Raw genomic sequence first — 20,569 nt, 5'->3', positions numbered from 1 at the left:
CTTTGCCCTGTCTTTATCCCTTTGTGGGCATCCCAAGGAGACACATTCCTCCAGTCTGAATCCTTTCCCTTACCCGTCTCCCTAAAAACAGATTCTTTACAAAACTTCAATGGATCTATGATCTCTTTAAAGTGTTCCCTCTATGCTACCACTGCAAAACATTACAACCCCTGTTAAGTCTATCTGTCATTAAAACCTTCTCTAGCCAACATCATTTGGTAGTTTTACTCCATGCTTGTTGGCCCACATTCTTCTTTTTCTGTGCCTGTGTCCTTTGTCTGAGTCCCGGGTGGATGTTCCCTGTCACTGGACTGGGAGCTCCCTTGGACCAGTTATTGGGGTCTCCTTCAATAGATGGAGAATTCCTGAGTTCTCAGTCTCTATCTCCTACCTGAGACTGAGAATACATGAGTTGCAAGGACTATAACCTTCTGAGTTGCTGGAATCTCCTTTTGGACAGAAACTATCCCTCATCGGACTAAGAGCTCTCTAAGGGCAAGAACTGGGCCCCTCCATCAGGATCCAAGGACAGGAACCGTGCCTCCTGCTCCTCTGACTATTCCCATCCAGTGCCCAGTAGAAAATGTCATATGCTGAAAGAGCTCAGGATATGACAGAGTATGTGGAAACCAACTGACCACTTAGTCACTAGCACTTACTTGGAGCTGGCCCTCGAGTGGCCAAAGGAGAGGTCCTTATTGCAGGAGATAGGTGGGATGTAGACAGGATCCTGCTTGGAGGTACAGGAAGGTGGGCGCACAGGGCACTTCTTAACAGGCTTTTGACCACTACAGGTACTATAAAAGCTGTAGCGATTCTGGGTGGTCTTATGGTTTTTATTGCCCCCAAAGCCCTTGCGCAGGGTCCCCCGGGGGTCGCAGTACAGGTCTGGCTCACTCCGACTGGTCTTGATGTTCTGCATGAAGCAGATGTCACTGCCAGGGCCAATGGTGTTACAGTTGCCTCGGTTGTACTGACGGTTCCAGTTCTCCATCTGGCTGTAGGAGCTGAAGCGTTTATTATCTGTGTCTCTTTTGAGGGTCCCATTGTAGATCTGATCAGAGGGGAAAAAAGAAAAACCAATAGATTCAATTGCCATTGCCCAAAGACACCCAGCACCAAACTATAAAATATACTTAGCTCTTCATATCCCATAGGCATGCTAACCTGTGGTTGGCAGGAATGATCTATCAAGATAAGTCAGTCACTCAATGAACATTTATTATGCACCTACAGTGCTAGGCACTGTACTAAGGGTTTTGCTAATCAGAATATATCACTGGGACAATAGAGTGAGTCATAGAGGATCATAGGTTTAGAGCTAAAAGGGATTTTAAAGGTCACAGAGTCCTACCCCCTCATTTCACAGATGAAGAAACTAAAGCCCATGAGGTCACAAAGCTAATAAATGGCAAAAGGAAGATTAACTTGGGCTCTCTAATTCAATTTGTTCTACTGAATTCTTTTGGGCCTCAGTTTCCTTATGGGTAATTTAAGAGGATTGTACTAAACAATCTCTAAGAGCCCTCTAAATCTTAGCATTCTTAGGACCAATTATGTTCCCCTAATATATATCAAGTATTTAGACCACCTACCTTGGAATAATAAGAGTTTCCATTTCTAATATGTTCAAGTTTACAAAGCTCCTTTATTATAGCAAATCTATAATTCAGTTAGTGCAATTATCATCATTCCTACTTTTCCAGTTATAAGGCATTTTGGGTCTGGAGAAGTAATTTGGGGATTTTCACAGTTACAAAACTAATTTGGGGAGCAGCTGGGTGGCTAAGTGGATTGAGAGGCAGACCTAGAGGTAGGAAGTCTTGAATTCAAATTTGGGCTCAGACACTTCCTAGCTGAGTGACCTTGGGCAAGTCACTTAACCCCCAATGCCTAGCCCTTATAATTTTTCTGCCTTAGAACCAATGTTTAGTATTGATTCTAGACAGAAGGTAAGGGTTAAAAAAAAAAGAGAGACTCTAACTAATTTAGGATTCAGGTAAGTTTCAAACCCAGATCTCCTATCCTTCCCTGCTCAAGGAATGGAAGTTTACTTTATGTCACCTTGAACCAAACAGAATTAGGAAAATAGAATTGTTGCAATATGATCCTATGATCTATGACAAAGTGGAACAAAAAAGGATCTGGGGATTGTTGATGCTTTTTCATTTCTATCATTAGAATCAACACTGCAACTTCAAGCTGCCTGTGACCCCTTCTCCCCCTCCCCCCCCATTACTCCAGAGAGCAGGAGGAAGTACTTGCTTTGAGCAGCTGGACAGAGGGGTGGGGCATGCAAAAAAATGTCCTCGGGCTCTGGGAAGAGGGGGAACAGAGCAGCTCCCCGAGTGCCAGCTCTACACACATGCCAATACTTCACCAATACTGCTATAGAGTTTAAACATTCACAAAGTGCTTTACTTGATTATCTCACTTGATCTTACTCCCAATTCTATGAGGTAAGTAGTTCAAATTATTGACATTGCCATTTTACAAGGAAGGCACAATCTTGAGGCAGGAAAGTGGTTTCCCCAAAGCAGATGGCAATAGGAAAACATGGAATCCACCACTTCTCTGGATCAAAAAGTGTTCTAGGTAACTTCATTGTACACCCAGATTTACCTTGTTGTCCATGGAGGCATTTAAGCTCTCCCAGATTGTTGAGAGTAGATGGGTAGGGGACAAAGCATCTGGTACTCCTAGCCACCTTTCCTCAATGACATCACATAGAACATTTCTGATCCCTAGATAAGGTAACATGGGGGATTTCCCAGTCTATTGACTAAAGCTATCCCCACCCTAAATCTAGGGAACCCCTGGCAATGAATTACCCATAATAAGGATGATAAAACTATTTACATGTCTCAAGGAAAAGTATGAGCACCCTCACATCAACATAGATACATTATCATCGATGTGAATATTCCTTGTCAGTAGGGGTCTTCCTTCCATTGATGTCAGTGGAAGTCTCTCCATGTCTCAGGGTATGGCCTTCATGAGTCGTGATGCTCCCCGTCCCCAATCCTCCCCACAAACCCATCACTTTATAGTCAACTTTCTAATGCTGGGTCTTGCCAAGCTTTCCTAGGCTGATTATTGCCAGATCCAGAATAGAAGCCTCCCTGGCTTGGTAGAACCTATTAGAGTTTGAGTTCCGTTGTCATAAACACAAGGTTCCACCTTATACCAGTAATAATAATAACAACAATAATAACAACAATGTAATAAGCCATAACCTGGTGGCTGGACCCATGCATCAATGGCTCACTAACCAATGGCAAATCCCCAGACTACAAAAAGACCTCAAAATGTTCTTGAGAACTGAGTCAAGAAACTGTATCAGACCCAGAGCATCATCACAGACAAAACTGTTATCCACAATCACCTGAACTCCCATAAACACTTAAGAACAGCATCATATTAGATGTTGCCATAACTGAGTCCTTGTCATCTCCATCCTTTGTGAAATGAAGAGCTTTCAAATGACAGAAGGACCTAGGGGAAGACAAGAGGCAGTGGGTATAGTGGATAGAGAGCTGTCCTCAAAGACAAGAGGACCTCCTCTGAAGCACTGTCTCAGTGACCCTGGACAGCTCCCTTTATCTCTTCATCCTCTCAGTGAAATAGAAATAGAGGCCAATGTTTGTTTTTTCAAAGTACCAGCTTCTTGTCTTATTTATTAAATCAATAGTTCTATCACTTTTGATTTGATTAATTTCTCCCTTAATTTTTAGGATTTCTAGTTTGGTTTTCTGCTGGGAATTTTTAATTTGGTCGCTTTTGAGTTTTTTTATTTGCATTTCCATTTGATTGATCTCTGCTCTCCCTAGTTTGTTAATATATGCACTCAGGGATATGAATTTACCTCTGATTAACGCTTTGGCTGCATCCCAAAAGGTTTGAAAGGATGTCTCACCATTGTCATTTTTCTCAATGAAATTATTAATTGTTTCTATGATTTCTTCTCTTACTAAACGATTTTGGAGTATCATATTGTTTAATTTCCAATTAGTTTTTTTTTTAAACCCTTACCTTCCGTCTTGGAGTCAATACTGTGTATTGGCTCCAAGGCAGAAGAGTGGTAAGGGCTAGGCAATGGGGGTCAAGTGACTTGCCCAGGGTCACACAGCAGGGAAGTGGCTGAGGCCAGATTTGAACCTAGGACCTCCCGTCTCTAGGACTGGCTCTCAATCCACTGAGCTACCCAGCTGCCCCCTCCAATTAGTTTTTGATATGGTTTTCCATGTACCATTACTGATCATTATTTTTATTGCCTTGTGGTCTGAAAAGGCTGCATTTATTATTTCTGCTTTTCTGCATTTGTGTGCCATGTTTCTGTGACTTAATGTGTGGTCAATCTTTGTGAATGTGCCATGTGGTGCTGAAAAGAAGGTGTATTCCTTTTTATCCCTATTTATTTTTCTCCATATGTCTATTAATTCTAATTTTTCTAAGATTTCATTCACTTCTTTTACCTCTTTCTTATTTATTTTTTTATTTGATTTATCTAAATTTGATAATGGTTGGTTCAAGTCTCCCACTAATATGGTTTTACTGTCTATTTCTTCCTTCAATTCTAGTTTCAAAACTATAGACCAATCTCCCTAATGAATATAGATGCAAAAATCTTAAATAGGATACTAGCAAAAAGACTCCAGCAAGTGATAAGAAGGGTCATCCACCATGATCAAGTAGGATTTGTACCAGGGATGCAGGGCTGGTTCAATATTAGGAAAACCATCCACATAATTGACCACATCAACAAGCAAACCAACAAGAACCACATGATTATCTTAATAGACGCAGAAAAAGCCTTTGATAAAATACACCCATTCCTATTAAAAACACTAGAAGGCATAGGAATAGAAGGGTCATTACTAAAAATAGTAAACAGTATATATCTAAAACCATCAGCTAATATCATCTGCAATGGGGATAAACTAGATGCATTCCCAATAAGATCAAGAGTAAAACAAGGATGCCCATTATCACCTCTACTATTTGACATTGTACTAGAAACACTAGCAGTAGCAATTAGAGAAGAAAAAGAAATTGAAGGCATCAAAATAGACAAGGAGGAGACCAAGTTATCACTCTTTGCAGATGACATGATGGTCTACTTAAAGAATCCTAGAGATTCAACCAAAAAGCTAATTGAAATAATCAACAACTTTAGCAAAGTTGCAGGATACAAAATAAACCCACATAAGTCATCAGCATTTCTATATATCTCCAACACAGCTCAGCAGCAAAAACTAGAAAGAGAAATCCCATTCAAAATCACCTTAGACAAAATAAAATACCTAGGAATCTATCTCCTGAGACAAACACAGGAACTATATGAACACAACTACAAAACACTCTCCAATAAACTAAAACTAGACTTGAGCAATTGGAAAAACATTAACTGCTCATGAATAGGATGAGCCAATATAATAAAAATGACCATCCTACCCAAACTTATTTATCTATTTAGTGCCATACCCATGGAACTCCCAAAATTTTTCTTTACTGATTTAGAAAAAACCATAACAAAGTTCATTTGGAATAACAAAAGATCAAGGATATCCAGGGAAATAATGAAAAAACACACAAATGAGGGGGGCCTTGCAGTCCCAGACCTCAAACTATATTACAAAGCAGCAGTCATCAAAACAATTTGGTACTGGCCAAGAGACAGAAAGGAGGATCATTGGAAAAGACTGGGGGCAAGCGACCTCAGCAAGACAGTATACGATAAACCCAAAGATCCCAGCTTTTGGGACAAAAATCCACTATTCGATAAAAACTGCTGGGAAAATTGGAAGACAGTGTGGGAGAGATTAGGAATTGATCAACACCTCACACCCTACAATTTATCTTGATAAATTCAAAATGGGTGAATGACTTAAACATAAAGAAGGAAACCATAAGTAAATTGGGTAAACACAGAATAGTATACATGTCAGACATTTGGGAGGGGAAAGACTTTAAAACCAAGCAAGACATAGAAAGAATCACAAAATGTAAAATAAATAATTTCAACTATATCAAATTAAAAAGCTTTTGTACAAACAAAGCCAATGTAACTAAAATCAGAAGAAAAACAACAAATTGGGAAAAAATCTTCATAGAAACCTCTGACAAAGGTTTAATTACTCAAATTTATAAAGAGCTAAATCAATTGTACAAAAAACCAAGCCATTCTCCAATTGATAAATGGGCAAGGGACATGGATAGGAAGCTCTCAGATAAAGAAATCAAAACTATTAATAAGCACATGAAGAAGTGCTCTACATCTCTTATAATCAGAGAGATGCAAATCAAAACAACTCTGAGGTATCACCTCACATCTAGCAGATTGGCTAACATGACAGCTATGGAAAGTAATGAATGCTGGAGGGGATGTGGCAAAGTAGGGACACTAATTCATTGCTGGTGGAGTTGTGAACTGATCCAACCATTCTGGAGGGCAATTTGGAACTATGCACAAAGGGCGATAAAAGAATGTCTACTCTTTGATCCAGCCATAGCACTGCTGGGTCTGTACCCCAAAGAGATAATGGAGAAAAAGACTTGTACAAGAATATTCATAGCTGCGCTCTTTGTGGTGGCCAAAAATTGGAAAATGAGGGGATGCCCATCAATTGGGGAATGGCTGAACAAATTGTGGTATATGTTGGTGATGGAATACTATTGTGCAAAAAGGAATAATAAAGTGGAGGAATTCCATGGAGACTGGAATGACCTCCAGGAAGTGATGCAGAGCGAGAGGAGCAGAACCAGGAGAACATTGTACATAGAGACTAATACACTGTGGTATAATCGAACGTAATGGACTTCTCCATTAGTGGCGGTGTAATGTCCCTGAACAATCTGCAGGGATCCAGGAGAAAAAACACTATTCATAAGCAGAGGACAAACTGTGGGAGTAGAAACACCGAGGAAAAGCAACTGCCTGACTACAGCGGTTGAGGGGACATGACAGAGGAGAGACTCTAAACGAACACTCTAATGCAAATATTAACAACATGGCAATGGGTTCGAATCAAGAACACATGTGATACCCAGTGGAATCACACGTCGGCTACGGAGGGTGGGGGGAGGAGAAGAAAGTGATTTTTGTCTTTAATGAATAATGCATGGAAATGATCAAATTAAATATTATAAAATTAAAAAAAAAAAGAAATAGAGGCCAATGAACCATATATAAAGTCCCCCTAGGTTGCACACTGACTTAGAAAATCATCTTTATTTTTTAAATTATTGCATCAACACAATGAAATCAGCCAAGAATGACATTTTAATCTGGTTCAAGCCTCACATGGGAATGTTATGGGCTACATACAGCCCTCTGATCACATGCTTAATTTACTGGAAACTTATAATTCAGTTTGCACAATGATTATCATTCCTACTTTGTCAATGACAAGGCATTTGGAGCCTGGGCAAGTAATCTGGAGATTTGTCCAGAGTCACAAAACTAATTCCAGGGGGGCAGTTAGGTGTCTCAGTGGATTGAAAGTCAAGCCTGGAGATGGGAGGTTCTGAGTTCAAATATGGCATCAGACACTTCCTTAGATGCTGGTCTTTTGTACAGTCATTTTTCAGGTCATGTCCTACTCTTTATGATCTATTTCATTTGAGGTTTTCTTGGCAAAGATACTGGAGTAGTTTGTCATATCCTTCTCCAACTCATTTTATAAATAAGGAAACTGAGGCAAACAGGGTCCAGGGTCACAAAACTAGTTAAAGTCCAAGACCAGATTTGAACTCAGGAAGAAGAATCTTCCTGACTTTAGGTTCAGCACCCTATCCACTGTGACAGCTCAGGGTCTGGTGCTATTATAATCTCCATTTTTCAGATGAGGAAATTGAGGCTGCCTAGAGTAACACAGCAAGTAAGTGTTGGAGGCAGGTCTTGAACTCAGGTCTTCCTGACTCTAAACCTAGAACTCTATCCACTCTTCCACCTGCCTAAGAGTCCATACACCATTAAACATGTAAGAGTAATAGCAGGTTAGTGACTCGTCCTAAGACTGTTGTCTGTGAATCTCATAAAAATGAAATATTCTATTTCCCTTCTTTAATATAACTATGTTATCCTTGTAGAATAAGAGCTCCTTGTCTCCCTGTAATACTAGCCTGATCCCTCCTTAAGTGAGGGCTCCCTCCATCCAGTTTAACTCCTCCAGATGAGGTATTCCTGCCCTTTCCTTGCTATAAATTATTTCCAAAAGAAATGTTGAATTATCATTGTGATCATAAAATGTCCTACTTATCCTAAAACAATTAAAATTAAAACATTTCAATCTCTTTTCAAAGAAAAAAGAAAAAGATGAGTAATAGCATAATGACATTAACAGTAATCATGGACATTTATAAAGTACTTTAAAGTTTACAGAGTACTTTAACACATACAACTGCCACAATAACCCTTCTACAAACAGTTTCTAACTTTTGTAGAAGAGGCAAATGGAGCCAGATACCTGATCAGAGTAGGACTTTAATGGGAAAAACTCAATGAATTAGCTAATAATAACTCTTTGATGTCATATTTAACAAAGTTTACAAGAGATTCACCTCACAAGAATCCTATGAAGTGGAAAGTATAAGAATTTTGACATTCAATGGGGAAGACAGATACCAATTAGATAATGAGAAATGACACTCCCTAGGACTGAGGATAAGCCAATCACTAATGTACAGGAACAGATGGGAACCAGGCACAGCCCTCCCCAATCTTCTTGAGTGGCAGAAGAGAGAGACTCTGAGAGCCCATGTTCTCTTTTCCCCAGCTCTTCTAGTATCTTCTATAACATTAAAGCAAGAACCCCAATACTACCATGGCCAAACTGTTCCAGAGGAGAAATGTGGTCTTTAGGCTTCCAGGAAATTTTGAAATTTTAAAAAAACAATAAACATTTTAAACTTTTCCCCATTCCTCTTATGATCAGAAGTTGTTCCTCTGTGCTACTTTTAGGGAGGAAATGCACCAATTTCCTCCATCCCCATTAAGAAGGTAAACTCCTTGAAGGCAAGGGTGTCTCCTTTCATACTATATATCCAGATGCCCAGTACAGGCTCCAGATCTTCTTCAATTCCATAAAATGTAACAGATCCTCTATTATGTAGCTAGACAACAAGAAGGCTGTATGATCCAATGACCATTCTCAAGGATCTCTCTTCATTGTGGTGAGAAAATAAATTAGATCCCAGGATGCATTAGCATCCTTCCATCTGCATATCCTCACACTATCTTTTTACTTTAAACAGCTTCTCTCTTAGAATTGATACTATTGGTTCTAAGGAAGCAGAGTGGTAAGGACTAGGCATCTGGGGTAAAGTGATTTGCACAGGTCACACAGCTAGGAATTATTTACCAGATTTAAATCCAGGAACTCCTGTCTCTAGACCTGGCTCTTTATCCACTGAGCCAACTAGCTGCCTCTCGTCATACTATTTTTAGAGACTCTGGCCTTTGAAGAAATAAATTTACCAAGCCTCTAAGACAAGTAGTGTTGGATCCTGATCGAATTGAGTCAAAACATAGCCATTAATATTCATCAATTGAGCTGTACATGAAATGCTATTTGGTGCTATAATTAAGGCTCTTCCCTTTACCTACCACCCTGTCCCCTAAACCCCCAAACCCCCTATTGGTAAATCCGGGACTTACTCTTCCATGGACTTTGCTTTTCCTCTTCCCACCTAGAGACATGGTTCTCCTCAATCCTCTACTAAATTCTTTTCTTTCTCAGGCATTAGAATGTAACCTCCTTACCTTTGTGTATTCCTGGAACCTAGCACAATGCTTGGCACAGAGAAGGCATTTAATAAACGTGTCTTGATTCATTTGGGAATAAGAGGAGAGACCCAGAGGAAGGCTAGTGACCTTCATCCCAAATTCAGGATAGGATAAACTAAAGTGGGATAAACAATCTAGAAGTTGTGTCTTGAGGTCAAGTAAAGCAAGAAAAACAGCAGCTGGTAAATGACCATCACTACCCCGAATCAATTTAGTTGCCAAGGCTAGTTGATCCTATCTCCACAGTATTGCTCACATGGCCTTTTCTCCATTTATGTACCTCCCCTTCTCAGTTCAAGTCTTCAAAATCTTCTCTAGACAATAAAAAATTATGTGTCTCCTAATTACTCTTCCCGATTCCTGCAACACTTCCTCTCCAAACTAGAGCTAACGGAATACTTCCTAAAGCACAGGTCTGACTTCTGCTCAAAAATTTTCAGTGGGGGGGAGAGAGGGGGAGGGAGTGCGCAGCTAGGTGGATCAGTCAATTGAGAGTCAGGCCCAGAGATGGGAAATCCTGGGTTCAAATTTGACCTCAGACACTTCCTAGCTGTGTGACTTTGGACAGGTCACTTAACCCCCATTGCCTAGACCTTACCATTCACTCTTCTGCCTTGGAACTAATACACAGTTTTGATTCCAAGATGGAACGTAAGGGTTTAAAAAAAATTTTCATAGTGGCTCCCTATTGCTTCTAAGATTAAAACACACATGCAACACATACCTACACACACAGACACCTGCTTAGTTTAGCATTCAATCCCAGCCTTTCTTGCTTTCTTTTTCCTTTTCTCTTTATTTTTGTTCTCTCCCTCCCTCCCTCCCTCCCTCTCCCTGTCCCCCCCCCCTCTCTCTCTCTCTTTCTCTCTCCATCTCCCTAAAACACTTACCTTCTATGTTAGAATCAATATTAGGTATTGGTTCCAAGGCAGAAGAGCAGTAAAGACAAGGCAATGGGGGTTAAGTGACTTACACAGTTAGGGAGTGTATGAAACCAGATCTAAACCGAGGACCTCCTTTCTTTAAGCCTGGACTGTCAATCTACTGAGCCACTTAATCCTATATTTCTAGATTTATTTCATATCATCCTCTCGTCTCATACTCTGTGTTTCAATCACACTGACTTAATCTCTATGCCTCCAGCTCAGGATTCCATGAACCACCTTTGTGTCTTTGTTACCTCCAAGCTTGGAATGCACTTCCTCCTCATCTCTGACGGACAATCTCTAGCTTCCTTCAAGCTGAGCTCAGGTATTGTTTCCCATGGGAAACTTTTCCTGATCTCTCTAGTCATCAGTGTTCTCTCTCCTCTCAAATTCTCTTGCATAGATTTTTTTCTATTTACATATTGCATTCCCTAGTAAAATATTCACTCTATGAGGACAGGGGGTGTTCATCATGTTTGCCACTGTATCCATAATACCTATCATGGCACTTAGCCCACAGTAGGTGCTTAACAGGTGTTTGTTTAATTGGACTGATTTGTGCACGGTTGAGCCAGTATGGACTCATCATGGCAGAATCAATCCATCTAAGATCATTTAAGTGGGTCCTACTTATACCGATTCCGAAAGTCTAATAAGTATGTAGCATAGAATGGTCCTCACAAACTCCCTCTGGATTAGAACCATCAAATTGTTGTTATCCCCAACACCTGCCATCTGGCAGGAATAGATAGGTGTTGTTGCCAGAGTCCTGGAGAGATTGACAATGATTCTGATAATCTGGTAGTTAAGAAGAAGAGGTAATAATGAGTCTGGCTCTCCCGCTAGAAAGAGCAGGAAGGAGCAGCTCTGTTGCTTAGTGGATAGGGAAAGAGTTAGAGATGGGAGGCAACCCAATTGCCTAGCCCTGAATATTCTTCTGCTTTGGAACCAATACTTAGTATCAATGCTAAGGCAGAAGATAAGGGGGGGGGGGAAGAAAGTAAGAAAGGACAGGAAGTTAGTTACTCGTGTGGGTTCACTTCCCTTGAAAATGGATGACCTAGGGACAACCAGGGTCTCAGTGGATTGAAAGCCAGAACTAGAGACAGGAGGTCTTGGGTTCAAATCTAGCCTTAGTCACTTAGTCACAGTCCTAACTATGTGACCCTGGAGAAGTCACTTAATCCCTATTGCCTTGACCTTACTATTCTTCAGCTTGAAACCAATACACAGTATTGATTCTAAGGTGGAAGATAAATGTTTTTTAAAATAAAAGAAAAGAAAGAAAGGAAATGGATGACCCAAGAGTTGGAGTGATGTAGTGCATTTTGGCTCCTTCTTATTTAGAGGATATACATCTTTACTTCAAGAGCATGGAGAGCTACAAGGCAGATCCAGGGAGTGTCTTCCCAGAGGAAGACAAATAATTTGCAGTTTAGTCATTGGACTCTCCACCTCAAAGACGCTGATGGAGGGCAACCGTGGCCTTTCCATGTTTGGGTATCCTGGTTGCAATGAGGTGGGCTTGTAGGGGGTGTGAATGAGGCAATTCAAAGCATTCCTCTCTTAATGACACAGATGACAGTTGTGGGAAGGTTGGTATGAGAAATAACAGAGTCATCTCAGAGTACAAAGGACAATGAGACAGAGAACAGGTTCCATTTTAACACCCAGGCCACAGAGAGCCAAGTTCCATGAGGAGGAGCCCTGAAAAGCCGGACGCCTCTGTAAGAATTAGCTTTGGGAACAGAACTGTCCACCACTTGTTTTCCCATGAGCTTTCAAGGCTTCTTGGGATCAGATCTGCTCTGACTTGCTCTCAGACTAAAGGATCAACATTCTGCCTGAGAAAACTTCTCCATGCAGGTGGTGACTTAGGATTCACCTTACTGAAGATGAGCCAGGGCCAAGTCCAGCAACCCAGAACTCGCCCTCCCACCCAACATACAAGCTGGGGTTAGGTAATCACCAGGTAATTCCCCCTTCCAGACCAACTCACCTATGGCTCCCTCGCTCAATCTTTTCCCCTTTGATCTCCTGTGTGAGAGTCTTATCTCTAGCTATCTTCTTAAAGAAACAGAAGAAAGAGCCTGTGGCTTCAATTCCCAGGCATCAACAGCCTGGAGGATTGGGTGATATAGATTCCAAAACAAAAAATTGAATCCAAAACTCAGAAGCCACAATCAGCCTCTCCTCTCTCTTTGTGGTGTAATAGAATAAAATCAAAGGATCTAGGTTCAAATCTTTCCTCTGAGATCTATTACCTTCCTGATCATGGGTAAGTCACTTAATTTCCCTGGTCCTCAGTTGCTCAATCTGTAAAATGAGAGAACTGTACCAGTTGACCTTTAATGTCCCTTCCAGTTCTAAATCTTTCAGGTGTGCGGTTGCAGTCAAGGTTGAATATAGCTAAGCAGTGGCCAATTTTCCTCCCCAGCCTGGGACTACACAACCTGTTACCATCATGTCACTGGAGGATTCATGAAGGAGAAGAAACAAGAACCAGAGAAGAAAAGATCAGGGCCTAAGGATTTCCTGCCAAGTTGGACATTAAGGGAAAGTGTAATACAGCTCAGTGGAAAAGACCCAGGGTCAAGGCAGTCAGGAACCATGGTTTCTGGTCCAGTCTTCACCACTCACTGTAACACTTTGTAAATCACTTTTCTTGGCAGGGCCTCAGTTTCCCAGTCTATGAAATGAGAGGACTAGCTCTAGTGTTCTAAATTTCTAAGTGACTGCTCTGCAAATGTTAAGCAAAAATATGCAATTAGTCCTCCTCTGGTCTGAAGGAGTCATCCCAACCAGCAGCCACACCCTTCCTTCCATTTCACTCCTCTCCTGGGAGCAGGTGGACTGGAAGGAAAGCCAAGAGCCCCTGAACTGTGTGTTAAAACCTTTAATGGAAATGCAACAGGGAGTTCCATTGTTCTCAGTCAATGGCACCTGGGAATATCATCTCTGACTACCCTCTGGGAGATCCATGTGCTTATCCTCTCTGGGCAAGTGTCTCATTCCAATTTTGCTCTTCTGGATGGTCAGAGTAATAGCTAAGTGTCCTTCCAAGTCACAGCATGTGTGGACTACACATAAAGTATTTGGACTATTAGAACATAAACTCCTTGAGATTAGGAATTGCTACCTTTTAATAAATATTTGCTGATTGATTGCTCACTGTTCTGGTGGCCTGTAGGACAGAGGACATGGGTGGTGGGGGAAGGAAAAATAGACAGGCAGCTGTGATGCCTCACTTTCATCCCAGTCTTAGCCATGACCCTTAGGAACAGGACCAAAGATATCACCAGTCCCCAAGAAGGTAAACCCATCTACTTGGAACATTAAGAGCACTGGCTGTCTCAGAGATCCAGTAGAATGGAAATTCTTTGAGGGTAGGGACCATTTTTTTTGTTATTGTTATTGTTGCTTCCCTATCATATAGTATAGTGCCTTATATATAATAGTTGGTTAGTAGTCACTAATCAGATTGTATTGAGTCATAGGAACTGGCCATTTGTCAATGAGAATGGGAAATCATTTTTTTTCAACGCACGTGGGCCACATCTTAGGATAAAAATCATAAATATAAGAACAAAAATTCTCCTTTTTTTAAAATTTCAGGTCTCTCAAAGCTTAAGCCTGGAGGGAACTAGAAGATATGTTCAGGCAGGCCCAGTACTCAGAGACATGATGATGAATCTTTGTTCCCAACCTAGACTGAGAGGTTTCCAACCAGGCCCTCCCTACTCCAGACAGCCATCTAATCCATCTGAAATCTGTGATAATTGCCACATTCAACTTTCCCAGCTTTCTTCTCAAAGGCTGTAATGATAGTGGCGTCTTGGAAATCTAAGGATTTCCACTTCCTCAGAACTCAACATTTAGAGTAAAGGTCTATATAGGCAGGGGAGAAGACAGGGTCCTCTCATTCTGCCTTAATCTCAAACCAGTGGGACACGGTAGTTTGTCCTTCTTCATCTAAGCTCAGGACTGAGGAGACACCTGCTGAACACCCGGGGCCCCAGAGTCCATGAAGAAAAAAACAGGTCCAAAAGGTCATCATGGATTCTAAGATTTAGAATAGGAAAAAATCCCAGAGGTTGTCTAGACCAGTTGCTTCAATTTGATAGTTAAGGGAATGAGTACCATAGAGTTTGACTTACCTAAGGACACAGTTAATAAGCAAGCAAGGTGGGATCTGAACCCATTTGTGTTCTGACTCTTTCCACTGAACCATAACGTCTCCCTAAAGCACTTAGTATTACTAGGTCATCTCTCATCCAAAGACTAACCAGTCCTCATCCGGACTGATGATTCTGAGATCATCATGGTGATGACTTCAGTTTTGATGCTAAGCTCTGAGTTGCCTCTTCCTTCTGATTAGAGGACTAGAGTCAGAGCAAAAAACTCCTCCCAAGTCCCTCTTTATAGAGACCTCAGAATTTCCCAGCCAATTTGTCATTCTCCATCAGCTACTCTGATTGTTTTTAACTTTTGAACATCATGACCCTGCCCAGCCCCTGAGTCTGCTTCTGGTACCCTCTGGAAGGCATTCCCCTTTTCGGCTTCTTTGTGTACTGTGTGTATCCCCATCGGATTGTAAGAGCCTTAAGGGCAGGAACTCTTCTTTTTCTCATTTGTATCTCCAGAGCTAGCACATAGTAGGTACTTAATAAATGTGTATTGACTATGACCATGATTATGACTCTGAGGATTAATAAATTACCAAAAAGGCAAATATATGATATGGTGTGTTCTTTGTTGAGAGAAGTCACTAGATGGTGCAGTAGATAGGCTACTGGGTCTGAAATCAAGAAGACCTGAATTTGAATTTTACCTCAAACACTAGCTGTGTGATCCTGGACAATTTATTTAACTGCTATCTGCCTCAGTTTCCTCATCCGTAAAATGAAGATAATAATAGCATCTACTTCTCCGGGTTGTTGTGAGGACCAAATAAGATAATAGTTTTTAAAACTTGGTATATACTGGGCACTTAATAAATAGTTGTTTTACTTGTTCCCTCTTTCTCTGTGAGACTGGCAGAGAGGATATGATGTCATTGTCATCCCATGCTGAGGGCTATATCAAGCATGTGAGTGCATAATGGTTCCAGGTATCTCTGCTTCCTCAAAAGGAATGAATATGAAGTAGCTGTATCAGGTGTGATAGCAAAGATATGGCAATATTGTAGGTAACCCTGTCCTTCTGTGGGTAGACATGGTCTGAGTGAGCATCCAGAGATGGAGATCATGGAGAATGGAAGATTACTTTCAGGCTCCGTTATGATTGAACAACACAGGCTTGACTGGCTTGAGCTCAGTTCTCCCTCTTCTCACTTCTCACACACATACATTCACCTTTTGTGATTTAAAAAAATGATTGCTTTGGCATCTAATGGCTCCTTGCACAGCTTCATCAATATTCCCTTCAAGCTCTCCGAATGGCAGGATGAGATTCTCAATCTGTCCTAATGCCCATTATCAGAGAATTTCTTTGGGCAAGGATATCTATAGAGAATGCCATAGATCAGTGTTGGCAAAGTATTGGCACGTGTACTGAGCTAGCACTGGGGGAGCTGCTCCATTCCCCCTCTTTTCAGTGTCTGAAGACAGGACATTTTTTGCAGCTGCCCAAAAACAAGCACTTTCTCCCTCTACTCTCTGGGGTAATACGAGGGGCTCACAGGCAGGTTGAAGTTGCAGTTTAGGCACATGATCTTGAAAACCTTCACCAACACTGCCATATACCAAAAGGATTCTCAAGCAGCTATCCCACAGGGAGTTAAAATTAGAGGAAACTGGGGCATCTAGGTAGCTGAGTGGATAAAGAACCAGGCCTGGATATGGGAGGTCCTGGGTTCAAATCTGACCTCAGAGACCTCCCAACTGTGTGATCCTTAAGTCACTTAACCCCAATTGTCTAGTCCTTACCACTCTTCTGCCTTAGTATCAATACTTTGTATCACTTCTAAAAAAAGACAAAAGGTAAAGTAGAGAGAGAGAGAGAGAGAGAGAGAGAGAGAGAGAGAGAGAGAGAGAGGGAAAGGGAGAGGGAGAGGAAGGAAGGGAGAGAGACAGAGAGTGAGAGAAAGAGAGAGAGAGAGGGAGGGAGGGAGGGGGAGAGAGAGAGAGAGAGAGAGAGAGAGAGAGAGAGAGAGAGAGAGAGAGAGAGAGAGAGAGAGAAGAGAGAGAGAGAGAGAGAGAGAGAGAGAGAGAGAGAGAGAGAGAGAAGGGAAAGGGAAGGGAGGCAAAGTAGTAGTGGTAGTCTCTCGGTGACCGAGAATGACGATTGTCTTTGTGCATTATCATCTATTGATGTACCCTCATGTGGCTTTGGAGTCCAAAGGCTGAGGCGCACAGTTTGTGGCACATGGGGCGCCAGTTCTTACAGGAGGTGCGGCTGTGGCCTGGTGTCGGCGTTCACGCACAGCAGCAAGACGTCGACGTCGCTCATCTTCAAAGGTGGGGGCGGCATGGTGAATGTGGGCTCTCCAGCTGCTTCTGTCAGAGGCAGCGAGTTCTAGTTGCTTTGGTGTCATGCCAGCCCACTTCAAGTTGGACTTTAGCTGATCCTTGAATCTTTTCTTTGGTCGGCCTTGTTTCCTGAGTCCAGCTGACAGTTCACCATAGAATACCTGTCTTGGTATTCGCTGTGGGTCCAGGCGGATGACGTGTCCAGACCATCGTAGCTGGGCTTTGAGGACCAGGACTTCGATGCTGGTGGAGTTGGCTCTGTCGAGGACTTCCTGGTTGGTGATTCGGTCCTGCCATCAGATCCTCATGATTGACCGGAGGGAGCATTGGTGGAATTGCTCCAGCTGTTTCATGTGCTTCTGGTACAGTGTCCATGTCTCACAACCGTACAGGAGCGAGCTGCATGCACTTATCCAATGCTTTAGGGTTTATAATGAATTTTACAAACACTGTCTTATTTGGGTAGCTCCTTTCTTTTCTGGTGGGGGCAGGGGAGGGATCTGAATCAGTGATTTTATCAGCTTATGAAATGTCTAGGGCAGTGAGGTGGCTCAGTAGATAGAGGGCTAGACCTGGAGTCAGGAAGACCTGAGTTCAAATCCAGCCTTAGCCACTTACTAGCTGTGTGAGACCCATGGCAAGTCCCTTAACCTCTATTTTCCTTAATCCACTGGAGAAGGAAATGGCAAACCACTCTAGTATTTCTGCCAAGAAAACTCCATGTATACTTTGGTACCCAGGATTGTGAAGAGTCAGACACAACTGTAGAGCAACAACAAAAGCAATCTACTGGCATAGAAACTGCCTCCACCAATTCAAATCCTCTATCACTTAGGGCCAAAGAGAATTTCTGAGGCCTCCAAAAGGCTAACTTTCCCAGGGTCCCACAGCATGTAAGAGGCAGAACTTGCACATAAGTCTCCCTGACTCTAAATCTAGGCGTGCCTCTATCCCCTCCACCATGCTGCCTCTGAGGCAGATCTTATAGATATTATGCCCATTACCCGAGGGACAAACTAAGGCTCAGAAAAGATCTAACTTGCTCAAGGTCAGAAGCTAAATCACATATCAGATTCAGGATTTGGACGCAGGCCTTCCTGTCTCCAAAGTCCAATACCCTGCCCCCATTCTTCTTTTCCACTGTGGCTCATTATATATAGTCATGAAAACAACAGTTCTGAACAGCCTTCAGCCTTCAGAGATCTAGGGGCTCTGGTGAATAGTCCTTTGGCCATCCCTGAACTTGAGTCCTGAGTCCTGAACAGACAGAAGCTCTGCAAACAGCAGCTCAAGCTAGAAATAAAAGGCCAGTGTGTACTCATGTTCTTCATTTGTCTAGGAGAAAGACTTGTTGGCTGGGCTCTGGTTTTCCATGCCCACTCCCACGTGCAGATATCGATCATTCTCTGTAGCCTCACCTTTGAATACAAAGGACAACAAAACATCCACACCTGTCTGGTTCTCATTTGTGCTCATGTGAAATGCCAGCCTCCAGGAAAGCCAAGGATCAGGACGTCCTTATAGTGGCATGGCTGCATGGCTGATGAATCAGACAATTCCAACAGGTGCAGCTCAGCCAGAGAATTCCACCTCTTTGGCAGTAAAGTTGGCCCACTCAAATAGGGTACACAGTTCTAGCTGGAGGGCAGATGGTCGGGAAGATCCATTATGGAACCCAATGCTATGTTCATATTTTTCAACACAGAGTATCAGGGAGCCCAAGGAGGCACAGAGTCTAGAATTGGGGAGCCTGGTGCCTCTCCAGATCACTTCTTAACACAGAGGTCCCCCTCAGCTATCTCCCATGTCCTCCTCTTATTTAGCTCTTCTATTTATCTAGGGACCTCGTTCCTCATGAGCAACTGGTTCTATCCCTGTGAATGTAGACCTTTTTTGCTCCTTCTTTTTTCCTCCTAGAATGGCTCATAATGTTTGAAGATTTACAAAGCTCTCCTCATTATAGAAGTGTTGTTGTGAAGTCTTTTCTCAGTCATGTCTGACTCTTTGTGACCCCATTTGGGTTTTCTTAGAAAAGATATTGGAATGGTTTACCATTTCCTACTCCAGCTCATTTTGCAGATGAAGAACTGAAGTGAACAGGGTTAAGTGACTTGGCATGGGTCACACAGCTAGAAAGTGTCTGAGGCTAGATTTGAATTCAAGATGAGTTTGGGGCTTTAACCAACTGCCCATGTTGTAGTATCTTGGTCCACTTTTTACCAGTAAGGAAAAATGGGCCTGATGAGAATGGTTAAATGACTTGCTCAGAGTGACCCAGTTAGTGTCTGACACAGAATTTTAACCCTCCTGGTTTCCATGCCAGACTTCCCATTCTTTCTCCTTATCATTCATTAGCCATTCATATTCCTAACTCTGTTATTGCTTATGCTATTCATCAGTCCTGATGGATACCTTCCTGCTCCTCTCTGAGTATCCAATCCCATATTCCATCCTTTCTTCCAGAAAGCTTTACTTAACTAACCCTAGGGATCACTCCCCTACAAATAGAGTCTGAATTGTATAAATGAACAATGATAGATAGCCTTGTATTATTCTCCATTCCATGCAGGTACACCTCATCTCCCCAGGCTGATTGTATCTCTCATTGTGCCTAAAATGGTGCTGGTGTTCCATAATGCGTGATGGCTTGACTTGTCTTCAGAATTTGTGTATTAAGGGCAGAGGCTTCATATGGATTGAGGACTGGACTTGGGGACACTCAGACTCAATGGCATAGGTAGCTCCCACACAAATTTGGCTCACTGATAGAAATAAGGGTGGTCCTTTGGATTTGCAAGTTCGTTTACAAGGATATTACCGAAGGGTTCTTGAAATGGATGAGATTCTTCCTTCTCCTCTGTAATGAGCCTGATATTCTCCTCCCCTTTGCCCTCTGATCCATCCAATTGGAATAATTTGAGCAAAACATGCCCAGGTATTGGTCAACACTTCAGGAGGCTTTGGCCATGTCCCACCCCAAATCTCTGGATACCCTACCAGGAACAGCCTATATGTCTAGTGTGGCAGACCCAGATGAAAAGAATATGTGTGTGAGAGAGTGAGTGAGAGAGAGACAGAAACAGAGACATGGGAGGGGGAGGGGGGGAGAGAGAGAGAGAGAGAGAGAGAGAGAGAGAGAGAGAGAGAGAGAGAGAGAGAGATAAAGAGAGAGAGAGAGAGATAAAGAGAGAGAGAGATAAATAGAGAGAGAGAGAGAGAGAGAGAGAGAGATAAAGAGAGAGAGAGATAAAGAGAGAGAGAGAGAGAGAGAGAGAGAGAGAGAGAGAGAGAGAGAGAGAGAGAGAGAGAGAGAGAGAGAGAGTCACCCAGAGATTAGCCCATTTAAAAAGAAGCTCTTGCCAGTAAGGTGTGGCTGGCTAAACAGG

At 42.2% G+C, this 20,569-nt stretch overlaps 1 protein-coding gene across 1 annotated transcript in view; it reads right to left on the bottom strand.

Moving 5' to 3' along the window:
* PKP1 (plakophilin 1) overlaps positions 1–20,569 on the bottom strand; it is a 95,165-nt gene that overhangs the window by 34,616 nt on the left and 39,980 nt on the right. The window contains exon 3 of the mRNA XM_001368167.5: positions 660–1,054. Within this exon, the coding sequence (XP_001368204.2) occupies positions 660–1,054 (395 nt within the window). The remainder of the gene's footprint in view (positions 1–659; positions 1,055–20,569) is intronic.

This window comes from Monodelphis domestica, chromosome 2 (assembly GCF_027887165.1).
Source record: "Monodelphis domestica isolate mMonDom1 chromosome 2, mMonDom1.pri, whole genome shotgun sequence".
In the NCBI taxonomy this organism is placed as follows: Eukaryota; Metazoa; Chordata; class Mammalia; order Didelphimorphia; family Didelphidae; genus Monodelphis; species Monodelphis domestica.
The sequence above is the reverse complement of the archived record's forward strand: the minus strand, read 5'-3'. Positions and strand labels throughout refer to the sequence as shown.